We start from the raw sequence: 26,229 nt of genomic DNA on the forward strand, positions 1-26,229 counted from the left end.
AATCTAGAGACTTCCTTGGGTAGTATGGACAATTTAATGATATTGTTCAAATCCGTGAGCATGGTGTATTTTTTCATTTGTTTATGCCATCTTCAGAATGTAAGTCTTTCACCTCTTTGGTTAAATTTATTCCTAGGTATTCTGTTCCTTTGGTGCAATTGTAAATGGAATTGTTTTCTTGATTTCTCTTTTTGTTACTTCATTATTAGTGTATAGAAATGTAACAGATTTCTGCATATTAATTTTGTATTCTGTAACTTTACTGCAATCATTTATCAGTTCTAATAGTTTTTTGGTGGAGTCCTTAGGTTTTTCCATATATAGTATCATGTCATCTGCAAAAAAGTGACAGTTTTACTTCTTCCTCACCAAATTGGGTGTCTTTTCTTTCTTTTTCTTATCCAGTTGTGAAGCCAGGTCTTCCAGTGCTGTATTGAATAAAAGTGGTGAGAATAGACCTTCTCATCTTGTTCCTGATCATAAGGGAAAAGCTTTTATTTTTTCCCCACTGAGAATGCTGTTAGCTGTGGGTTTTCATATATGGCCTTTATTATGTTGTATTTTGTCAAATGCTTTTTCTCCATCTATTGAGATGACTACATGGTTTTTATCCTCCCCCCTGTTAATGAGATGTATCAATCGATTGATTCGCAAATATCAAACACTTCCTTGGATCTCTGGAATAAACACTTGAGTTGGGTGATTTTTTAAAAAGATTTATTTATTTATTTGAGACAGAGAGGGAGAGAATCTCAAGCAGGCTCTCCACTGAGCGTGGAGCCTGATGTGGGGCTTGATATCATGACCCTGAGATCATGACCTCAGCCAAAACCAAGGGTCCAACATTTAACAAACTGAGTCAATCAGGCACCTCTGATTGTGGTGATTACCTAATGTATTGTTGAATTCAGTTTGCTAACATTTAGCTGAGGATTTTTACATCCATGTTTGTCAGGGATATTGGCTCATGGTTCTCTCTCTCTCTCTTTTTTTTTTTTTGGAGTGTCTTTATCTGGTTTTGGTATCAGGGTAATGCTGGCTTCATAGAATGAATTTGGAAGTTTTCTTTCCTCTTCTATTTTTTGGAATACTTTGAGAAGAATAAGTATTAACTCTTCTTTAAATATTTGTTGAAATCATCTGTAAAGACATCTAATCCTGGACTTTTGATTGTTGGGAGTTTTTTGATTACTGATTCAATTTCATTACTAGTAATTAGTCTGTTCAAATTTTCTATTTCCTCCTGACTCAGTTTTGGAAGATTGGATGTTTCTAGGAATTTATCCATTTTTTTCTAGGTTGTTCAATTTGTGGGCATATAACTTTTCCCACTGTTCTCATAATCCTTTGTATTTCTGTAGTGTTTGTTATGACTCTTCCTTAATTTCTGATTTTATTTGAGCCCTCTCTTTTTTTCTTGATGAGTCTGGCTAAAAATTTATCAATTTTGTTTATCCTTCTAAAGAATTAGATCTTGGTTTTAATGATTATTTCTAATTTTTAGTCTCTATTTCACTTATTTCTACTCTGATATTTATTATTTCATTCCTACTTAACTTTGGGCTTTGTTCTTTTTCTAGTTCCTTCAGGTGTAATGTTAGATCATTTACTTAAGATTATCCTTGTTTCTTGATGTAGCCCTATATTGCTATAAGCTTAGAACTGCTATTGTTGTATCTCAAAGATTTTAGACTGTTACATTTCCATTTTCATTTGTTGCCATGTATTGTTTTACTTCTTTGATTTCTCTGTTGACAAATTGGTTAAGTAGCATGTTTTTAGCATTCGTGGTTTTTTTTTCCATTTTTGTCAATTGTAATTAATTTCTAGTTTCATACTATTTTGGTTTGAAAAGATACTTAATAATGATATCAATCTTAAATTTATTGATACTTGTTTGGTGGCCTACCGTGTTATCTATCTGTCCTGGAAAATATTCCATGTGCACTTAAAAAAAAAAGTGTATTCTGCTGTTTTGAGATGGAATGTTGGGCATATATCTGTTAAATTCATCTGGGTCTAATGGGTTCTTCAAAGCCACTCTGTCCTTTGATTTGCTATCTGGATGATTTATTTATTGATGTAAGTGGGCTGTTGAAGTCCCCTTCTATTATTGAATTACTGTTAATTTCATGACTGTTAATGTTTGCTTTCTGTATTTCCATGCTCCTGTGTTGGGTGCATGGATATTTACAAGTGTTATATCTTCTTGTTGGATTGATCTTTTTGTCTTTATGTAATGCCCTCCTTTGACTCTTGCTGTGTAGTCTTTGTTTAAAAGTACATTCCATCTGATATAAGTATTGCTACTCTAGTTTTCTTTTTACTTCCAATTGCATAGAATATCTTTTCCATTCCTTCTCTTTCAGTCTTTATGTGTCTTTAGGTCTGAAGTGAGTTTCTTGCAGGCAGCATATAGATGGGTTTTTAATTTTTTAATCCATTGAGTCATCTTGTATCATTTGATTGGAGCATTTAGTCCATTTACTTTTAAAGTACTTATTGATAGGTATGTATTTACTGCCAATTTGTTGTTTTCTGGTTGTTTTTGTAGTTCTTCTTTGTTCCTTTCTTCTTTTGCTCTCTGTGGTTCAATGGCTTTCTTTAGTGTTATGCTTGAATTTCTTTTTTTTTTATGTATATCTTGTAGGTTTTGATTTGTGGTTACCATTGGGTTCATATATATATATATATATATATATATATATATATATAGACAAAGTGCAAATGTTAAGTTGGTGGTCACTCAAGTTTGAACACATTCTAAAAGCACTTTTACTTCCACCTTCACATTTTTGTTAATGATATCATATTTTAAATCTTTTCATTTTGTGTATCCCTTGACCTATTTTGGTAGATATAATTTTGCTATTTTTATGTTTTAACCTCCATACTGGTTTTATAGGTGATTAATCTACTACCTTTACTATAGTTTTGCTTTTACCTGTGAAATTTTTTCCTTTCATAATTTTCTTCTACTTATGCCTTTTATTTCCACTTAAATAATTTTTTTTTAAGATTTTATTTATTTATTTGTCAGAGAGAGACAGAGCAACAAGCAGGGGGAGCGGCAGGCAGAGGGAGAAGCAGGCTCCCCGCTGAGCAGGGAGCCCGATGTGGGACTCGATCCCAGGACCCTGGGATCATGACCTGAGCCGAAGGCAGACGCTTAACTGACTGAGCCACCCAGGCATCCCGCCACTTAAATAATTTAACATTTCTTCAAACCTTCAGCATTTCTTGTAAGGCTGGTTTTGTGGTGATAAACTCTTTTAATTTTTGTAATTTTTGTTTGCTGGGAAACTATCTCTTTTTCATTCTGAATGATAACCTTATCAGGTATAATATTTTTCACTGTAGATTTTTTCCTTTCAGCACTCTGACCTGCAGTTTCTGTTGAAAATTCAGCTGATAGCCTTACAGTGTTTCTCTTGTATGTAACTATTTTCTTTTCTCATAATGCCTTTAAGATTCTCTCCTTATCATTACATTTTGCCATTTTAATTATTATGTGTCTTGTGTACTTCCTTGGTTTCATCTTGTTAGATAGGGGCTTTCTGTGATTCCTGGACCTGGATGTCTGTTGTCTTTCCCAGATTAGGAAATTTTTGAACCCCCTTCCCTCTCTGGGATGCCTAAAATTCACATGTTATTACTCTTTTTTTTATTAACATATAATGTATTATTTGTTTCAGGGGTACAGGTCTGTGATTTATCAGTCTTACACACATTACTCTTGTTGGTGTTATTCTCAGGTTTCACTTTATGCTGTTCAGTTTGGATGCTTTCCATGACCTTGTCTTCCAGATTGCTAATCCCTTCTTCTAGTATATTTTTCATCTCAGTTATTTTCTATTTCCTTTTTGAAATCCTCATTGAGTTCATCCATTCTTTTCTCAGATATGGTGAGAATCTTTATGACCATTACTTTGAACGCTTTATTAGGCACATTGAATAATTATGTTTAGTTTAGCTCTTTTTCTGTTATTCTGTCTTATTCTTTCATTGGGGACATATTTTTCTGTCTCCTCATTTTGTCTAACTCTGTATTTGTTTTTCTGTATTAAGTAGGTCAACTCCATTTCCTGGTCTTGACAGTAGTGGCCTCGTATAGAAGAGGTCCTGTGGTCCCCTGTAGCATAGTCTCTTCTGGTCACTAGAGCCAGGTGCTCCAGGGTTGTGCCCTATGTGGACTGTGTGTACCCTTCTGTTGTGGCAGAGCTGTGACTGCTGTGAGCTCACTGTTGGGTGGGGCCAGCATTCATCCTGGCTGTCTACTTTTGGACTCTGACCGCTGCTTGTATACCAAAGGGCAGTGCTTGCTCCTTGTATGGCCATTTAGAGGTCCAGCTGCAGGAACTATGGACATGCTGGTGTGTGGGGTTATCTCCCATTCTGAGGGCAAGAGCCAATCTAGAGGGGCACTGGGCTGGGACATGCATTGCTGGCAAGATAGATAGTGTTAACATTGACTCCCCCAAGTGTCTGGCTATTCAGGCTGGGGAGGGCAAGAAAAATTGCACCTGCCACTTTTGTTTCTAGAGAAATCTCCTGCAGATTGCTGAATCTCTGGTATATATCCTAAAATTAGCCAATCAATCTTCATGGCACTTTTCAAACTGCTGCCTCTGTAAGAGCAAGGACTTGGTTTCCTATTACCCTCCAGCGCTCCCAGAGTTAAGCCTGGCTAATTTTCAAAGCCAGATGTTATGGGGACTTCTCTTCCCAGTATGGGGTCTGATATCCTCACTTCTCTGACCTGTGATATCCCTTCCATTTGTAGTGAATCACGCCAGGTGTTTGGTTCCTGATTGCGTCTCTGCCCCTCCTACCCTTTTCGATAGGGACTTCTCTCTACAACTAGCTATGGAAGATACGTTCTGCCAGTCCTCAGGTTGTTTACAGAGTTAGTTGTGTAGACGTAGTTGTTTCCTTGTTGTGTCCACGGAATGAAGTGAGCTCAGGATCCTCCTGTTTCATCCTATTCTTCTCTCCCTTGATTATACCTTTAATAACCCGTCTAATTGTACTTTAAGTGAATGGCTTCCATCCAGCTAAGATAATGATTAAATCCATTTTGGGAAAAAGTCTTCGGTAAACAGCAACTAAACAATGATCATTCAAGTGACATTTTCCTATACAAATCAATTTTAAATAGTGTCAGTAGCAGGCAAACTTCACACTTCCTTGACATTCAGAACTTCATTTTTTGAAAAAAAAGTATGAAAGTTTAATTTACAGCATTATCTGGTTTATGCACATAATTTTTAAATTTAATTTTACTGTGAAACACCAGGGAAATAAATTTAGGATAGAACACCCCCACTTTTTTTTTTCTAAAACACTATAGTTTAAGAAGATAAATCCAACACTGCTATATGGAATATTTTTCTCCTTTCCATTTTACTTTCATCTATTACCTTTCCACTTGGAGGTAAATAGAGGAGACAACTTTTAGTGGATTCAAAGAACATGATTGTATCATACATAGTGAAATAAAAAGGAGCCAGAAAGATAATTTGGCAGCAAAGTTAGACAGTGGTCAAGTGGATACACAGTACCAGGTATCTCAGTTCACATATCCTGAGTCAAACAAAAAAGAAATAGCTCTAGCATGCACCTGTTATGGAGCAACTATTTTTTCTGTGACTGGGAAGACAACTTGATACAAATAATGAGTAATTATAAACTAAACTCAAATGTTCTGACACCATTAATCATGCACACTCAGTCCATATTCAGCTAATGAAATTATATAGAAAATATTTTTATAGTGTTCAACGATGCAAAGATTCAGTTTTTCTTGATTTCCTGCCAGCAAGTGATAAAATCTTTTATAGCCTATATACATATGGAAAGCCAAATTACATATATAAACATACATGCACACTTGATTCTGCTACAATACATAATGCATTTCTATAACCCCAGTTAGCTGTCATGTAATCGGTAAACAGGGGAATGACGTCAGTATAATCTGGAAGTTGAGTTGGTTTATGTATAAATTTTCGTAGGTGGGAGTCTCTGAAATATAATAGAAGATCTATAAATTCAGCATAAAAGTAAAGAACACTCAGCTTGGCTACTACGTGGGGTGGAAGGCACACTTATACATGGTTCTTCTATCCAAACAGATGAAGCTTGAATGGCTCTCACACATGACAGGCTACCCTCCCTGTGCTGAGGGTTCCACTTGTATGGGTATTGCCCCAGCCTACATTTGTACTCTATTGTTTTGTTGTTATTTGTTTGGATTATTTATTATTTTGCATTTTTAATACCCCCTGTGGCAGCCATCGGCCTCACTGAGCTCCCTGTGTGCCATACAAGGTATATCCCAAAGTAGCACTGTTTTTGACCGTCCGTTGCTAATAAAATTGCATGAGCTTTGACTATGCCTCCCACTGCTAATTTCCCCATGAGCCCTATTATTTCTAGAGCACAATTTTATGGAATGAGGTTTTTCAAAAATACATCATGCTATAGGAGAAACTATATATGACGTATCATTTTTTCTATAAGGTCCTCCCTGGGAAAGCTTACCATCACCTCAATTTTCTCTAGCATTGAGTTCTCAAAGGATGAAGCAATATCTGACATTCATTCATTCATTCATTCAATATGTGTTCTTTGAGTTTCTGGTATGTGCTGGCACCATGGTGGGGATAAAAATAGGAGCAAAATTAGATGTGGTTGCTTTTCTCATCAACTTTGTAGTCCTTCATTTCCTAATAAATTCATAGGACCAACTAAAAAATGAAGAATATTATCCCAGAATAGTTGATTTTCCCTCCTGAGAAAATATTCTAGGATATAATGAACTTAGTACCAAATTTAGTTCTTTCTTGTCACTTTTACCAACAGACATGCCTCTAGCTTTTCATTCTAGGAGTGCTATGGATGGTTTATTCCTCTGTTTTACAAACTCTTCCCAGGCCTCGGAGTTCTAGGAAGAGCCTCTGGCTAAGGGAAGAGTTAAGAAGGCAGGTCTCTGATAGACTGGATAGCATTTGAGCAGCAGCTACCTGCCTCAGCTCTGTATCTTGAAAGTTTGCCTAGATCTATTTAGGCCAAGTAGAATAAGGGAGCTGACTCTACTAAAAATAAATAAACATTGGGACACCTGGGTGGCTCAGTCGGTTAAGCGTCTGCCTTCGGCTCAGGTCATGATCCCAGGGTCCTGAGATCGAGTCCCTCATCAGGCTCCCTGCTCAGCGGGGAGCCTGCTTCTCCCTCTGTCCCCTGCTTGTGCATACTCTCTCTCCGAAAAAAATAAATAAGTAAATAAATAAATATTAAAGATCATTGATTTAATCCATATGCTACATTAAACCAGCTATATTAGTAGTAACCCATGCATTAACTCAGACTTAAAACTCTCAGGAAGGGGACATGTATAAGGACAATTATATTGCCAGCAGTACCAGATATCTTTGACCCAATCTGTAAAACAGACCAATTAAGTGCATATGGCATAAAAGTCATAAATATAAGAAGGGAAATAAATCAAATTTTCTATTGACTAAATTTTTACTCTTACTGAGGATCTTAAGACTGAGTATTCTCTCTCCTTTTCTATGTGTGTCTCTAGGGACCTCAGATGATTTTCATCGCAGCTAAAGATCTTGGACAATTATCCAAACTGAAGGTAATAAGAATAAAGGGGTTATTGGTTGTCTGTGAAACATAATGAGCTAACTACACCTCTACAAGAAACTATCCTTCTACTAGTAATGGTATCTAGCATGGCAGGACTGAGATGTATGTCTGTGATAACAGTCTGCTTTAAGGATGAATCAGGTCAAAATTTAGGGACTGAATTTTACAGGTTTTTCCCACATATTTCTAATATTTTCCAATTGGTAGGGCAACTGGGAAATTTTGACTCTGTGTGATAGCTTTCAGCATTACTGCTTTTGGAGTAAATTAGATAACATTTTCTTTCATATATGAAACAGGCTTTGTATGAATAAAGGCAAAATGGAGTGCTTCATAGAAATCTAGTAAAGTCTAGAAAAATCTTAAAGGTGAGAAAGCTAGTGTGGGCAAATGAAACTCATCAAAGCAGACCTTGAATTTGTCAGTATATTCAAGCACATTATAAATGAGGATTTGAGGACTAAATAACCCTACCCTTTATTATTGCTGAGATTCACAGGACTGTGCAATTGTGCAGGAAGCATCAGCTTCTGTTCTTCTAGAATAGGAACTTGATTGGTTAAAATATATATTGTGCTTCTTTGACTTTTTCACTTAGAATAATGTCCTCCAGGTTCTTCCATTTTGTTGCATATGGGTAGATTTCCTTCTTCTTAAGGGCCAAATAAGATTACCACATTTTCTTCATCCATTCATTCTTCAATGGATGACATATAGGCCAACAATGTGCCTATAGTAGAAATATGTGTTGTTTTAGGTCCATTTCTTTATCTTATAATATAGTTCCAGACACAGACCACCTTAGTTCAAATTCTACCTCAGTTGCTTCCAACTGTGTGACATTGGCCAAAGTATTGAAAAATTTTTAATCTTCAGATTTGGCATTTATATAGTGCAGAACATTTTAACACTTAGTTTATAGTATTGTTGTGAGCATAAATGAGATAATGCATACATTATCTCTGCATGGTAATTGCAAAATGTATGCCAGCACCACTCACAGAGGCTGGCAGCTCAGAGTTAGGGCTCACTGGGATTGTTTTGTGGGTATAACTCAGGGGAAGAATAATCCATTTGACTGCATCATTACTTACTGAGACAAAATAGGTGTCCTATAATTGCAGTACCCTATATTATCCTCTTGCTCAGAAAAAAAAATTAAAAACCAATAATCCGTTTAAAGACCTCACCTAAAATTGCTTCTCACAGGTATTCAGTTATGTTGAGGGTTTGGAGGAAGTGTAAAAGGTAGTCGTTACTCCCACACTATTGCTTTGGATCTTAGATCTTGATCCCTTCCTTTATCTCTCTTATTATCTTCCTGGGATTTATATTCCCTACTTTGAAAAATGGATTTATACAGGTTGAAATTTCTCATATAAAACCAGGAAGGTGAAACAGCATAGTATCTCATTATAAAAGAAAAGAACATGCTTCTAGCATCTGTGTGATGTTAGGAAACATACTCCATTTCCCACAGCTTCAGTTTTCCTGAGTTGGAAGTTTTATCAGCCAGAACGGTTTTCAGTTCCAAGTGATGGAAAGCCAGAGTAACATAAGTAAGGAAGGAATTTATTGCTACATGAAATTTTATAGTCCTAGATAACTGCTTTCCATCACTGCTTGATTAGGAACTCAAAGAATGTTATGGAACCCAGTTAGTATCTCTCAACTCTGTTCTTTCCTTATGTGATTTATGGCTGTAACAAATCTACCTTCCTATTTGTAAGACGGTTGTCTCTGCTCTTTATCTAACATCTTTTGAACTTGAATGTTGTAGAAAAGAACACCCAACTTGACGCGAGGAATCCCAACAAATCCCACCAGCACTTCCTGGTCTCTGATAGTGTTATCGCCACGCCAAAGCCAACCATTGTGATACAGGCTTAACTCACATAACAACCTCTAGCAAGAGGGTGCAGTCAGCTCTGCCTGAATCTTAAGAACTCTGAGTGGGATAGAGATAGCTCCCCAGAGGGCATATATATGCTAGGTAGGAAAAATCAGAGTTCATAACACCTTAGGTCCCTCTGCAACTTCCAAACTTCTTGAAGACTGTAATAAACTAAAAAATTATTAGTAAAATGTCCTAAAAGGGTTATTATTCAAATTACAGAACAATAAGACCCCTACAATATTATGCAAAATTAAAACTCTGGCCATAATAAAGAATTTCAAATTTTACACAGCCATTTTCCCTTATTTTACTAAAATGTCACTTCCATTTTTATTCTCATTTTAAGCAATATTTTGCAGTATTTATATATTAGTTTGAAAAAAGATTTGGATAAATTCAGAAATCCTATATGGAAATATTAACAATTAACTAACTTAAAAGAACACAGAGTCAAGGAAAATAAAATAGAACAATGAGGGAAATTGTTTTTCTGCATTTGACTATGATTTAGGATTAACCCATTAAAGAAGTGTTTATTCAGCCATTTGACACATTACTTCATGCTCTGGAATTTCATAATGTGGATATATTATGTATGCACAACTTATTACTATTTAATGGAATCAGGTTTATTTGGCATAATTTTTTGAAAAAAATGGACAGATGATACAATATCAAAGCCAATTAATACATCAGAGACTGTAAATTTATTGCAAGCAAGCAATAACTGTTTGCCAGAGTAACTCTTTTAGAGACTCCTGTATTTTAATGAGCTATTTTTAAATCTCAAAATTATTTCTTGCAAAAATTATATTTTTCTATAACACAGAGTTGAAGCCAGAGAGGTTTATATTTACTTACCCTAAAACATTTCCACCTATAATTTAGTAAACATTTCCCATTACTGTTTGAGTGTTAAGGGGTAGTTAATATTCCTATTTTTAAAACATTAAATGGACAGATATGCTTGTGTTAAAAATCCTGTATCAGACAAAGATGTAGTGAGATGCATGGATCCATGGAGCATTGTATACCATTTTTTCAAAAATCTTCAAAGGAGTATGATTTCATTCAAGTGTATTGAACCCTACAACACTGTATTTGAAAGAAATACAATTATTTACCAAAAATATATTGAATTCTTAGCAAGTTATAGTACTGAAAGACTGCAAACTTGAGTAAGAAATAGATCAAGATTATCTTCAGAAAGTCATGGCATCTACCAAATAATAGAATAAGAAAAGGGCTAGAATAGGGTGAGCCTCTGGGGATTGCACCACCTGAGCATTACACAAAAGTGCCTAAGGGACTTACTGACCACTGAAATAGAGCCCATGCTCCACCTCCCAAGCTGTATGTGTTGATGTGGAGCTGCACCCTGTAGAAAAAGAGGCACCTCTTATGACCAAGGAAAGGCACTGATTAATCCATTAGTCAAGCCATGCATTCTCAGAGTGGTGTCCATCCATATGGGCTTTCCTCTAATTCACATAAAGGCAACTATATTAGTTAGAAGTTAAACTTCAGGAGGTCAAAAGTCTTTCTTTTACTGAACAACATATCACAATTACCTAGGATAGCACAGGCGTATAATAAGCACTGAATAAATATCTGTTGAATCTTATTCACTAGAATAATGGCACCTCTGGGGAGACTGTCAATTTGGGGGGTCAGGAATTTTTAAAATTTTCTCTTAAATTTCTTTTCCGTTATGGTTGTATTCAACTTTCTACCATCATTTCCCTAAAGAAGTTTTGAATGATGGCTTGAGACAGTCCATAGTGAACAATGAGGAAAATCCACTGTAAATATGGAAATTGGCTCTAAAATATTGAAAATCTGCAGAGCCAAATTCAGTTAACTCTTGGGGGCTTTTCTTAGTAATGACTAAGCACTAAGGGGATCAAGAAAGAGAATAAATTGGGGGCATTATACTTCAAGTAGACTTTATCATAATAATTGAAAGAGGCTAAAATTCACCTCCTAAATCCCTGTCATGATTGATCTTCCTCAAAGTGACAGAACATAAGGTGGAAAATCTTTGACACATATTTCCAGGTTTCTCTCTTTTTTCCCTAACATTAACTTTCAAGTGAAAAGTAAAGCCACATATGAATCAAAGTCCAGCATTTCTTCTTTTGGAAAAGAGGATATTTATTGAATATATGAATAATCATCTCAAGTGTGTCCATGTGAGGATTATGCAGATTCTGTTTGAAAACAGTTGTTAAATGAATGAACTGGTTAATTTATAAGTAACTGTTAACCTGTCTTCTAGGAGCACATGATTCGGGAGGATGCCAAGGGTCTGACCCCAAGACAGTGTGCTGTAATGGAGATGGTCTTGGCTACCATCAAGGTAAGGTTACAGTACTGCTGAATTATGCATCCAGAGTCCTCTGTTTGCCCTCAGAGAAAAGTGCCCCACCTGCATATCTGTAGAGCTGCGCCATCCATAGACACAGAAGATAGCTGTATGGGTATCTTCCCAGAGTGTGTCTGATTGAGCCTGTACTCTCTCCATATTATCCGTGTTACTCTGCCCTTATCCTTGCTTCCTCTGTCTGTCTCTAGAAAATATGTGTGAAACCTATGTTGTAACATGTGTTTTCAAGAAAGACATATACCTACCCTCCCCAAAGTTAAACTAAATAGATGCTTCAGGAGGTTTTGGGTTAACAGAATTTCTTTTTATGTTGTCTGTGCTTGTTGAAATGGCTTTTAAAAGATCAATCTTCTCCTCTCTCTTAGTAGGTGCAATAATTTAATTTTCTCCTGGAAACCCAAAGGCATTGTATTGTGTGCATCAATTTTTCATAGCCAAAGGTTGGCCAAAAGTTATTGTGGTGTTGGCTAAAGATGGACAGACCTCCAAATGTAACTTAGAATTCTTGTTTCCATATAATTCCTTTTATATTTACATATGCGTCATATTTATATACATGCATTTTAATTTATATGTGAAAGCTTATTCAAGAGTGAAAAATTAATTTATCGTCTAAATCTAAATCCTGTCCATTGTCTCCACGCTTTGCTGGAGGAAGCATCTCTTATCCAATATGCGTGAACAGTGTAGCAAAAACTGCTAGCTACCATGAGCCCTTTTCAGAGCACAGAATTGTCTTACAGGGTACAGACACATTACAATGTTATTCATTAAAATGGACTTGTATAAAAATTGGGTACCTTCACAAAACCGTTACCTCACAGCTTTTGTAGTTTCAGCATTTACAATGTCAAAAACTGCAAAATGAAAGTTGTGAGGTAGGAATTTTGTGGCACATGCTGGAAACTGGAGAGTGTGGATTTAGGCAGTGAGACTATAGCAATGAAGTTTCTAAAGCTGCTGCTAGAGTGTTATCTGAAGTATGGAAATTTTGCACAATCATGTTGAAGGAAATATGAAAAAGAAAAAAATGCAAAACCAGCTCTTTTTAAAAAATTGTTTGCAAGAAATGGGTAAGAAATGACTGACCTTTGGAGTTATAGCTGAACTAGTGGCTACAAATCAGGAAATGCTAGGAGAAAAAACAAGAACTTTGAAGTGCACCATGAAGAGAAAAAGAAGTAAAATTTTTAGAATCTGAATTCAGCCCTTTATGAATTTTATCAAGTCAATGCATGACTTTAAGAGAGGAAGGAAAATGTGTTCCATGAAAAGAGAATGGCATTCAGACCTGGCTCCTGTCCCCAACACCAATATTTCTTACAATTCTTCTTGGTTGGGACACATGATCACCATCTAGTTATACCCAAAGTCTGGGACATTCCTGATCTCCAAGCAAGTTCCCCTCTTCTACATCCTGACAGCTCAACTATTCCATCTTCCTGTCTGGGTCATCTGGGATGATCTTTTAAATTCAGTCTTAGATACTTCTACCAGCTGGTGTCTAAGATCCAGTAAGTGGGTTCATGTCATTATCTTGTTCCTTCAGGGCTCAGACCTGACCCTGGTCCTCCTGAACCTCAGAGCCTGAGGTCAGGTCTCCACCTGCTAGGCCTATTATAAGACTCTCTTATCCCTGTGGTCTGCCCATCATGCCGAGGCATACACCTGTGCATTCATTTCTATGGCTCTGTCATCAGTTTGCCAAAACTGGAACTCCCTTTATCTTGTCTGATTCTGAGATTTGCCCCAACTGAATGTCCTACCAAGCACTAATGCTGTTGTTGACTACAAAGGAATTCAGGAAAAAGAATACTACTTAAAAGAATTACAGCCCCAACCGCTAGTGATTCAAGGTCTGCTTGGAGCCCAGCAGAGGGAACCCTGTAATGTAAGCAGACACCTCAAGAGAGAGATGTTCTTATGCAAAAGCAGCGGATGCTACCCAGGCTAACTCACAAAGACTGCCAAGGACATAATCCTGGTTCCTCTTTAACTCAGTTTAGGCAAGCAGGCTGGAACTAAAAAGTGAAGGAGGAGAATGCTATGGAGTTTGTAGACTATAGACTGAAATAGTGTTTTACATTTTTCCAAATATCTTCCATGTATGTACATTGTCTCACCTGATCCTTATAAACATTTGGCTGTTAGGTGTGTCAAGAGTGATCATTCACATTTTATAAATTAAACAATGGAGGCTGAGCAGGTTTAAGTTACTGTCAAAGGGCAGAGAGCTATTGGTAATTGGCAGAGCAGAGAAAGGACTCCAAAACCTAAAATCACTGTCCTTGTTTCTACATCATGTTATTTCACTAACTGTTAAAGTGTTGATGAAATACAGCAGGCCAAAATGGATAATATTTCTTCAGAGAGATTAGTTATTTCTAGATTAAAATACCAGATTTCAATTATTTAGATAATTTTCTAAAGATGCTTTAAAATCTTTCAACCCCTACAAAGTATTGATGAAAATACTCTTAAATACTAAAATTTGAATTGGACTAGACGATTTTGTCATACCGGTCTCATGTGGTTTCAATTATAAGTCAAAAGGGGGGACTATGGCACAAGTGTCAGAAATTACAGTGATCTGCTACAGCTAGTGTGAGTGGGCTGTGACACATTTCATTCATTCACCTGCCAACAAGCAACCAAATGAGTAGTATTTGAAAATGAAAATATAATGGTGACAGCCATGAGGTAGATAGCCAAAAAATTAATCAGTATATGAAAGCTAAGAGGCCAGTAGGGAAATCCTAGTTTGAAGGAGTCCTCATTGAGCTTTTGAGTCTCAGACCCATATCCCAGGAAGACTGAGGACTGCTATGGGATTCCCTGAAATGTGGATTTCTTTCAAAGAAAAGCAGGAGATCTTTTTCCGACAACAGCTACTCTTGACCTGAGCATGAATCCCAAGAGCTTAAGGAAATTCTTAAGTCTTTAAACAATCCTCAGGTTACTTTCTGATGAAGTTGGAAATTTGAAAAACCTAGAAAAAAAAGCTGGCCGGTTTTATTTTTGCCCAACCTTCCAAATTGCCCCAGAACATTTGTTCTTTGGACCCAAACATGACACTCCACAATGTATGTTGCAGATGTCTGACATCATGTAGGGACAATATAGAGATTTCCCTAAAAACAATAACCATTGTGAATTAGGGCCTTCTATAAATTTGAATTTCTTGGTATAAATTTGGACTAAGTATGAATATCTATTCAAATATAGCTTTGGAATTTACTTATTTAATCCTAGATAGCACCATTTTTGATCATTTGGATTCCAGACAAATAGCAAGATATGTGATGTTATACCTCTGAGGCTCTTACTTACCCCTGACTGAGGTCCTACCCCATCCTGCTATCCATTATTTATGAGGCGATTTTGGTGGCTGCTTCTTAGCATCTTTTTTATCATTATAAGTATAGTTTTTGCATTATTTAAAATTTAGCTGCTCATGAGAAGAGCAAAATAATTTACCTAGTTTGGATTATTGCATTTCAAAAAACCATTACTTGCGAGCTTACTTGTACGTAGAAAATATGGTGAGCAATGAGGACATGGCTGAAGAGAAGAGAGATCTTGCTGTAGACTTAGGAACCTAGACCACTACAACTGATAAAACAAGAGGTGTGGACAAAGTGCTGAAGAGTGCAGAGAGGGTAATGTATTCTCTGTGAGTGTCTAGGGAAAAGCTTCGTGAAGAGGGAAGTTTGGGGATTTATAAAGAGGCTGAAACAGGGAAAAGCAAGGGGGGAAGTCATTGTAGGCTTAGAGAAAAGCTTGAGTGAAATGCGAGGAGGGGTAGGTCAGTCCGAAAGCTTCAAGTCATCTAGTGCAGAGGTACAGATCACGACTAGTTGAGTATTGTAGGGAATAAGAGAGGAACATTGGATTGGAGCCAAAATGCTGACACTTGCACAAGGTCAAAGGGAGAGAGTAGCATATTCTGATCTGATATATATAAAAAGAGGACTCCAGCTGTGGTAGAAAATAATTTCTAAAATATTTATCAAGTAATTCCTAAAAAAAAAGAAGTAAACCTTAGTTGTTAAGGGCAGATTATAATTATATCTAAATTTGCAAAATAAATTGTCTGCATGGATTTTCCAAAAATATGATATAGATATTGGAAGGAAAAAAAAATATGTGATGATGGGAAATTGCTACCAAAATAGTGTATGAAACCAAGAAGAAAATTCTTCCTGCAAACTTGTAAAGAAACATTAGCATGTTCCCATCAGTCAGTAAAAATAGATTGTAAAAGTTCTTCAAATATATGACAAATTTAAAGAATTAGAGGAATTTAGAATTTTTATTGGGATTATAAAAAGAATGGCTTGCTAAGCATGCAGACAGTATTTATACTGATTTTTAATTTGGCAGTACTCTTTTTTTTCCTCACAAATCACAACCACTTCTGAAGTACTTTAATTTTTGTAGTTTTATGAAGAACATAATAAATAGAACAAAATCTCTGATTATTCTTTAAGATAAAGAAAATGATACTTATAAATGGGTCTTTCAACCTCTATTCAGATGTAATAATAACATTCCTTACAACTCACCCTTACATGACTAAATCCAATGTATCTATCTCTGTATTGGGGCGGAAGCCCTTGCAAATTTCAGAATGTGGATATAAATAAAATATTTGGAACCACATGGGGAATGATACCACTGGCAAGGACTGGAGTATCAGGATAGTAAGTGATTAAGAGAGAACAAAACTAGAGTGTGTAAATCACTGTCCACTCCTATGGGAATAACACGGCTTAAGGAATTATTGTCAGAAAATTAAATGAGTTATCACATGTAAAACAACTAAAACAGTCCCTGTCTTACAGAAAGCTTTTTACAAATGCAACTATCAAATCACCTGAAAAATAGTTTATTTTGGATGAGCCTCTTTCTACCGTTAAACCCAAGATCCTACATATTCAACTGCAGTCAGGGTTTTTTGGGGTTTTTTTGTTTGTTTTTTTCCCCCACCTTTCCTAATCCCTTCATTCTCTCCAAGTGAGGCTATTAAATCTGACTCTGCTCCAAGCAATAGTCCAAAATCCTTATGGCTTTGCCCTCTGGCCTTTTGGTTTTCGGTGCTCAGCATCCTTTCTCTATAAGGACATAAACTCCACAGGATTCTTGAGTGCTCCCTGAGACTCTCCTCTGGGTAGCAGTACTGTTTTGTTTTTGGTTTTGTTTTTCCACGGAGTTTCTAATCCAGATTAAAAGATGAAAAAGGCACATTAAAAATTAAATAATGATACATGTTAACTTATAAGAAAACAGTGTAAGCTATGTAACAGGTGATACAGATGCCAATTAAGGGGCACAGATAAAAAGTGGTCAGGATTCAGAAGAGGGAGCAACCAGTGTGAGCTCAGGGAATCAGGAAAAGCTCGAGGAGTGGTCTTCAAGGACAGACGGGAGTTCACAGGCTGGAGAGGAAACACAAGTTTTTCTTGGAGGAAGATGAATGACTTGAACCTAATCAGGGGAGAAAGATTTCATCATGGAAAGGCACAAGACCAGAGGCCTGGGAGTCAGTGACGAAACTACTCAACGGACTGGTCTGGATCTAACTGGAGGTTTGGATAGTAAAGTCATGTAAAATGAGGTTTCAGGAAATGTTTGGGGTGAAAGTACAAAGATCCTTTTGCACCCTCAGTGTATTCCATAAAAGAAGAGCCATTGATGATTTTGCAAATATGTGGCATACTCAAAGTGACATTTTAGCAATGGAAATCTTACAGAAATGCATGGGATAGTTGAAGATTTAGTCACAGAGATCAGTTACAGTTATTTAATGCCTAAGATGAGGAGGGCGATCACTAGGGGGCTGGCTTGAGGAATAGAAGTGAAAGATGGTATGAATGACAGAAGGAGGGGAGCATCAGTGGGGAGCAACCCAAATTGGGGCAAGGGTGAGGTGACTGAGAAGTTTCAACCGAGAGGATAGAAAAGCATGATTCCACTGAGAAAAAATGGCAAATCGGTTAAAAGGCTGTTTTTCTACAGCTATGTTGAAGTTAGATATGGTGGCAGGAACGTAGAAATAAATAGCTAGTACATTGCTGGAGACAGGGGCCGGTGCTTAGGAAACAAGGCAAGGTTCGAGTTTGGGCAGATAGTCTGCCAATTAAGCATATCTTCTCACAAGTAGAAAGAATGCCACAGTTCACAGAGCTCTTCCAGATGGAGTAATAATTCATCTCATCATTACAGTACCAGAGTCAGGCAGGTCCCGTTCTCCAAATGAATGGACTGATAGTCTCTGGGGTTACACAACCTATGGCACAGATCACATTGCATAGAGGAAAGAGTGTGAATTTACATTTCCTCACACATTTTAAAGGAAAAAGCAGAGAGTCAAAGAGGTGAAAAAGATTCTAAAATCTCAGAATTGGAAACATAACCCAATAGTTCCCCTTTCCTGCTCATCTACAATGTTGTTGGCCTATAGTCAAATGGCCACCACTTAATAATGGCCAATGATGGGACTTCACTAACTCACAAGTAGCAGCTTCAGTTTTTAAGATGCACTTTATCACTGGAAAGGTTATCTTTGTATCAAACCAGGATCTGTTTCCCTGGTAGTTTTAGTGCTGCCTTGGTCCTTCTGTCCTTTGAAAAATAATTCTACTTCCTTTCTGTACAATAGCCTTTCATACACTGAAGAAAGCTATCATGCCTGCCCAGTTTATCTGCAGCCACTTATTGAATGACACGCCTTCTAGACCTTACAAAATCCTGGCCCTCTGCCTTTGGATGCCCTCCACTTTTTCACATTTCTTATAAATGATGAAGCCTGGGAGTAAATCTGTAATGATCCTAATATTTCGGATGTGTTCTGATCAGCAGAGAATGTTGTTGCTCTGTCACACCCTTCATCTTGACCTATCTATGTATCCTAATGCGTGATCAGAATTCATTATCTCTGATAGCTGCCCCATCACTTTATTAAATCATGTGAAACCTGAGGGAAAAAATGAAGCATTATGGCTTTTAAAATTTTACTGATATTAAGCCAGGTCACCCCCATTCCATACTCTACAGAAAACTTTTTATCATGAATATAGGCCTTTTCTTTTTTTTTTTTTTTTTTTTTGTCATCCCATCCTGTAAATCTTGACCCATGATTTCAGGCTGCCAAGACTTTTTCTGAAGCCACGTTTTGTCATTCAAAGTAATAACGTCAAGCTTTGGCTCAACTCTACGTTTTGGAAACCTCCTTTCTGCCTTTGTCCAAGTCTGTGGTGAAAATATCAGCCAGGACAGGGCCAAGGGTAGAGAGAATGACATCCAGCTGACATCCTTATCCTTCACAGCGGTCAACAGCCAACTTGCTCACAGTTCTCTGATTAAAAATCCCTTTCTTGGAAGAAAATGGCTAGTGCTAATTTATTTTGCCAATTGTTTTCTGCTAATTTGTATTAATCTAAACATCAGAATAAACTGGAGGTTCTTGGTTTACGCTGCTGGTTGCAGAGAAACAACGTGAAACTGAGTCCTGTTTGTTTGTTTGTTTGCTTAGAACCAATGGGGAAACATCCGCTTTTTACATGCATGAGGGAAACATCTAGAAGGCTTTAAAACCCCATATACACAAATTCTCCTCTAGCGTATAATCCCCCTCCCAATGCTTATTATAAGGAAGGGAGATCAACTAAGCTGTACTGCTGTCGCTAGTGGGGCTTATTTAATAGCCAAGACATTCACTCCCACACAACAGCCTCCTATTTATATCCTTCAGACCTAAGCCTCAGCAAAATACAAATTCTACTCTCCTGCTTCTTCAGAGGCTCTTGCAGAATCAAAACTGAATGTGAAATCTCCGACTGCCAGGGTGTATGCCATCATTGCAGCCCCCTTTCTTATTATCTGTGCCAGTGAGATAAACAGACCCAAGTTCTCCTGATAGGGTTCCGTAAAGTAGCATTTTCATCGAGTTTGCATTTGCATAACCATAGAAATCATCTCCTCTGCTCTCTGAGTTAGGAGCCTGGGGCATGTGCTATTTATCTGTGCTCACTGAATGGGCGCTTTCATCCTTAGGATCTTGCAACTTGTTTTCTCTCCAAAAATTGCTACCTCCTGTCCAGGGTTCATCTTGCAACACCTCCTATTATACAGTGCACTTAAGAGACAAAAGCATCATTTCTGCCCTCAGGCGTCACATCTTCTGCTGTTCGCTTACGATCCTGCTAGAGCCTTTAGAGGAATGACTCATAATACCCTATGGCTACAAAGGAGGAAGTCAAGTCAGTTCAGTATCATAACCAGAAACTCTAGGGGGTCCTTTAGGCTTTACCTGGGAACAAACTCATTCCTTGTTTTATGTTTTCACTTCATGGTTGTTTCTCATGTCCCAGAGGCCTACAAAATAATGTCTTGGTAGTAAAAACATGTTCTCCTATACAATTGTGAGGGTTCAAGAATAAATACACAGTCTAGGCCTTCAGAGCCTGACTCTCTCTTCTTCCATCTTAGAAATATCTCCATTCTATGAAGTCCATTCCCCTTATTCTCTCCTAGGATTTCCTAAATCATATCCCATGGAACACTTTAGTCCCCCAGACTATTAATAGATGTGGTATGTGATAGGTGTCCTGAAGCCAAATATTTTAAGAAGCAGGTATGTTAATGAAAGGTTTAAGCAGATTTCTTTACCACAATGGGTCTCAGAGCCTTTCACCTGTTAACGAGCCTTGTGAATCTTTAGGGGTACTAAGTCATCTCAACTTCTCTAGGGCCTCTACTGCTTAGAGGCAACTCGTGGCTCCCAAGGCCCCAAGTTTCGTGATAAGAACAGAGTAACAGCACGAAGGAACTATATTATGAGAACCACCACTTCAATTCTTCTTAAGTAGAGCTGGCACTCCCACAGTTTCCCTTGGTTACATATGTGGGATTGTCGCCTTTCTCTCTTCTACTGTTAGCAGATGATCTAGTGGCTGCTGATTTTAAAAAATGGCAGGGCTAAAAAACTGATAAACACCAAAGATGATACCTCTTTGGAAGCCTTTACAGACTCCTTCCCCAATAGAAATGTTTGCCGCCCCCAGTATCTGTGTTTTCCAATTATTTTTCTTAGACCTGCAACATTATTGGAGTCCTTCATTGACATTTTGGTGACATTTCCTACTAGGTCATAATCCCTTTGAGAACAACCTCTGCACCTCTTTGGCTTCATATCCTTGGCGTTCAGCACAAGGTCTGGTTTACAATACAAGTTTAATAAACATTTGTTAAGGGACAGAGGCAGAGAGAACAGGCAGGAAGGCAGAACCCACCACTGATGCTGCTGTCAGTGTGATCCCATAGGTCTAGCCTCACAAACCACACAGTAAAAACAGTGCCCGTCTTGTGAATGCTGTCACCATGCTGCTTTATATACACCATTAAAGAACAGTTTTTAAAGTAAAGTAGGATTGTGACATTCCCACAGTTATAAAACTTGTCAAAAATGTTATTTAACTCATCAATTAATGAGGGCACCAGTAATATCTTACAACTAGCTTATCAGAGAACTCCAAGAACCACACAGAAGGATAAGCAATAAGGAAAGCTGAAATCAACTTACAAATAGAAGCAAAAAGGATCTATCCACAGAATAATCAGTTGCATCCCACCAGAAATAATTAATTTGCATTTCTATGGACAAGAGTCATTTACATGATTATCCGTTTTCTATCATTTGCAGAGTTTTAAATAGCTCAAAGACAATGAAAAACAAAGATAACCCAGACAGGCACACTAGGCAGAACACCCACTAATCTTTTTGGTCCATTTCAAAGTCTGTCACAATTTTTCCTGACAACTCTCCATAGTCCCGAAAGATGGCAAAACATCATTTTAGGTGCTGCTTCTAGTTTTTCTTGTATTTCTTTTTATCATAATCTTCTAGCACTTGTGCTCAGGTTTGATAAGAATGGGGCTTGTCTAGGGGCGCCTGGGTGGCTCAGATGGTTAAGCGTCTGCCTTCGGCTCAGGTCATGATCCCAGGGTCCTGGGATCGAATCCCGCATCAGGCTCCCTGCTCCCTGGGAGCCTGCTTCTCCCTCTGCCTCTCTCTCTCTCTGTCTCTCATGTTTAAATAAATAAAATTAAAAAAAAAAAGAATGGGGCTTGTCTGAAAAAATTTGAGAAGCAGAATGTGTTCCTACATATTCCCAGAGATCATGCCCATTCCTGGTTCAGTTTATCTCACTGCTACACGATATAATGAGGGTGAGTTATTTCATCTGATGCCTCCTTGGTTCATTATATAAACAGACCTCCAGAGAGCACCCTTCCATTCCTCTAGGGAAACAGTCAAATCCAAGCTGAACCTTCCCCTCTCAATACATCCATTTAATATTTTCCACCTTAATTATCATATCATGTTTCCTGAATAAGGAGCTATCACATTTTTTGATCCACCATGGCACCTGAAACAATTCTGGACTTATAGTCCTCAATAACTACTTTCTGCATGTGAAAGTACTTTAATTTTTTTTTTTTTTTTGGAAGATCAAGGTGTAGGGACAATTTTAAGCATTTCATCTCATCATCTTTCAAAAGGACCAGGCTTTTGCCATTTTTCTATGCCTCCTTTTCATAAACATAGATTGCTTTTGGCACAGCTTATGTTTTCACAATGCACCCAGCTAGAATCAGTAAAGGCACTTTTAAGTGACTAGAGGTTTTTCTCCTTGCGGAGGGTGTCTGGCATGGTAGCAGTCTTTTTGCAGATTCTATGCCCATTGTCTACTTTCTTTGGCTTATGCCCTGAATTTTCTCTACTTTACACTCTTTGAAAGCGCACTCAGCTGCCTACAAATGCCCAGAATATTTTTCTGCATCTCCCCTTGAATAAGGGAGAAAAGTAAGATAATTATGAGTTTTCAATTCGTTGAATTCTTTTACCTCAGAAATTTTTAATGAGTGGGATAAAGGGATGACACATACCCAGTTAGGAGAGTGTATCAGAATCATTTGTCGAGCTTTCTCAAAATACATCATTCTGTGAGAATCCTAGATCAAAGCAACTCAGGTTGCAGTGGGTGTATAGTTTAGTATTGTCAGTACAGGGAGAGACGGAGAACCATTTACCTAAACTTAACAGTACACTGTAAGAGATTTATAGATGTTACCATCTATAAATGGTTAGGGAAAAAAATATCCTTAGTTCTGTCACATCTTTGTACATATTCTGCTTTCCAAGTGATGTCTGAACATAATACTTGCAGCATGAAAAATGCTAACATCCCTCAATGACTATATTTATTATTAAATAGCATGTATCTTCTCTAGTATCTTAGCTGTAGATATTGTAATGTTTTGAGTTTACTGGGTAATAATATAAAAAAAAATCCCTATGTTTTATTACATTCATCAGACACAAGGTTCAGGGGATGTCGGATTTCCAAAGACCACTCTGCATCCTCAGGTTGGTCTGTGTCTGCACTGTTGTGTGTTCAGAGCAGGGGAAAATGGAGCAGCAAGCAGGCACCTGGCCTGGAATTGCAAACTAGTATCTGGACAATGTGTGACCCAGGTACTACCTTCTTTGTGAAATTTTGACAACCCTGGATATATTTTATGTTCTAGAAACAAGCCAATAACCAAGTTGACAATTGTTATCTACACCTGTCATTCTATAAGCCTTTTGACCGCTGCATCTTCATGATCCCATATGCTTAACTGAAGCTTTGAATGAGAGGAAAAACCTAAAGCTTCAAGGATCTGGGGTCTGTGATGTAAAGCATCAGTTCAGAGACAGGGGACCTGAATGACAGGGTTATGACTTAGTAATGGGAAAGCGTCAGGACTATCCTTTTGTCACTATTTCACATTGATCATATTGTATCATTCCATTTGAGTGTCACTATTATGGCAATAAAATCCTCCTTTGATACTTCCTTCTAAATCCTTCTGCTTATTTTATTTTTTTCTTTTTAGCAATACTTTCATGCAGGAGGAAATGGCCTGAAAAAGAATTTCTTGGAGAAAAGCCCAGATCTTCAGTCTCTGAGATATGCTCTCAGTCTTTATACCCAAACTACTGATGCCTTGATAAAGAAATTCATAGACACTCAGACCTCACAGAGTAAGTAACACACTGGATGTGAGAATAGAGTAAGCTGAACACAACTAAAATTCAACATAAGAATTATTATAAATACTATTAATAATTTTTACTACAGTAAATTAAACCATCAATAAGAATTGTGGATTATTTAAACCTTAATAGAAAATTATCAGAATGTTTTAGCCCTCATGAATTCCAATTTTATGAATAATTTCAATAACACTAGGATATGCCTAATACTAAAACTGTATGAAGTGGTTGACTCTTGGTGATTCTAACTTCATAAAATTTAGTAAAACCTAGTTTTGAATATCCACAGCTGTGATTGTTCAATTCGGTGTATGGATGCAGTGTTTGCTGCTCTTGGTAACTTCCAAAGGATGATAATAATTCCCCAAATCTTGACCTTAAATGTAAAATCTCCTGCTCTGGGGTTTTCAGAAGAGAAATCTCATTTTACTATAATTTTACATGAAAGACTTTTTAAACTGTTACTTTGAAATGGACCAAGAGGAAAGCATGTTATTGGAAAGTTGGATTTGTTTCATGTGGCAAACTTCTCACCTCATAAGCTTTTAGGAGATTACTGGTAAGCAGCCTATCTTTCAGTACACTGTAAGAGATTTATAGATGTTACCATCTATAAATGGTTGGGGAAAAAAATATCCTTAGTTCTGTCACATCTTTGTACATATTCTGCTTTCCAAGTGATGTCTGAACATAATACTTGCAGCATGAAAAATGCTATCTTTCAAGTTGCTTTATGATTTATCATATTTTGGTAATTATATGCATTTAATTCAGGCATTTCTGAGAGATTATTGAAACTGTCAGTATGAGTCACAAAGAGCCAAATTCAGGCTCAAACTCTAGAACATAATAAATTGCATCACGGAAGTAATAAAAATGAATATGAGGACACTGTCTCCATTCATGAAGAAGCCTCAGAAAAGAAAGCATACAGATTTTTCTGTTCATGTGATGAAAGTGCTCCAAACTTGTCTGTGTTTCTTCATGGATATTTGAACTTTTCTACCTACATCAAAGGTAGATGCTTTGCCTGTAATACCAAGGTATGTGCTAGGTAGGTCCTTCGCCTGTCTTTAACACTGTGGTTTCTGAGAGTGCCCAGTTAAATGCTGCAAATATTCCTTTCCGTGTGCTATGCTAACCCAGGTTACCTCTTGGGATATTTTGAGAAAGGAAAAAAAGAGTTGAACTCAAGAGGGGTTGAATGTAATTCTAATGCATCATAGAGAGTTGCAGTTTTATTCCCAGAAAATTTGAGTGTATGAAACCTTTGTTTTGCTTTTATAGGTGTACGTGTGTGTACACACACACACAGCCCATTTGCTAGCATAGATTGTCACAGCATACAAAACTACGTTATGTGTATCAGTTTTGGTGTGAGGATAAATGGGAAACAGTTTGGTATTATTTACTAAAGTTGGAAGATTTGCCTTCCCTATGACCTAGCAATTCAACTCCTAGGTGTGAATCCAAAAGAAACGTGTGTATGTGCACCAGAAGACACACATAAGAAAATTTACTAGGAAAAAAATGTCCATTATACAGTTGAATAGTAAAATAAATTGTGGCATAGTCATACAATGAGATCCTATAGAACTCTAAACCTACACAAGCTACAGTTACACACAACATAGATGAATCAGAACAAACACAACGTTTAATAAAAGGAACCAGATACTAAAGAATACATACTGAATGATTAAATGTATAAAAATCCCAAAACCTAAACTGCAGTGTTCGGGGATACACAGTAAAATGACAACACATAGCCAGGAAAGGATTTCTACGGAGTAAAAAGAGCAGCCTTCTCTGGGAAGTAGGGACTAAGGACCTCAGAGGGGTTGGCAGTTTGCTGTATCTTGACCTGGTTGGTGGTGGTTACCCAGATGGTCTCTTTGTGACGTGACTAACAACATTTCGCTTTGTTTATGCTTTAAAATTGTTACAGAAATAGAAGGGTTTTAAAAAAAGCAAATGATGTCAAAATCAAAACCAAAATTGTTTAATTCAACTTTGTTATAAATGGGTCTTATAAGTATAGAATAACCTACTGTATCTTGCTCACTTCTTTTCCTCCTCTCTTTTCCCTTTGCTCCTTTCTTTCCCATTTTCACCTTGATTTCCTTCTTCTTTGTTTTGGAACAAATTTTGATATCATCTTTCTGTCGTAATAAAAAAAGGGGG

General features: G+C 37.2%; 1 protein-coding gene across 3 annotated transcripts in view; it reads left to right on the forward strand.

The window, feature by feature from the left end:
• The window catches only part of UNC13C (unc-13 homolog C), a 651,156-nt gene that overhangs the window by 558,578 nt on the left and 66,349 nt on the right, over positions 1–26,229 (forward strand). For all 3 annotated transcript variants that reach the window (XM_073877030.1, XM_073877032.1, XM_073877031.1), the window contains 3 exons: positions 7,592–7,648; positions 11,835–11,915; positions 23,886–24,033. In XM_073877030.1, the coding sequence (XP_073733131.1) occupies positions 7,592–7,648; positions 11,835–11,915; positions 23,886–24,033 (286 nt within the window). The remainder of the gene's footprint in view (positions 1–7,591; positions 7,649–11,834; positions 11,916–23,885; positions 24,034–26,229) is intronic.

Source organism: Callorhinus ursinus, unplaced genomic scaffold (assembly GCF_003265705.2).
Source record: "Callorhinus ursinus isolate GAN/ISIS: 27379988/994484 unplaced genomic scaffold, GSC_fseal_2.0 scaffold25, whole genome shotgun sequence".
In the NCBI taxonomy this organism is placed as follows: Eukaryota; Metazoa; Chordata; class Mammalia; order Carnivora; family Otariidae; genus Callorhinus; species Callorhinus ursinus.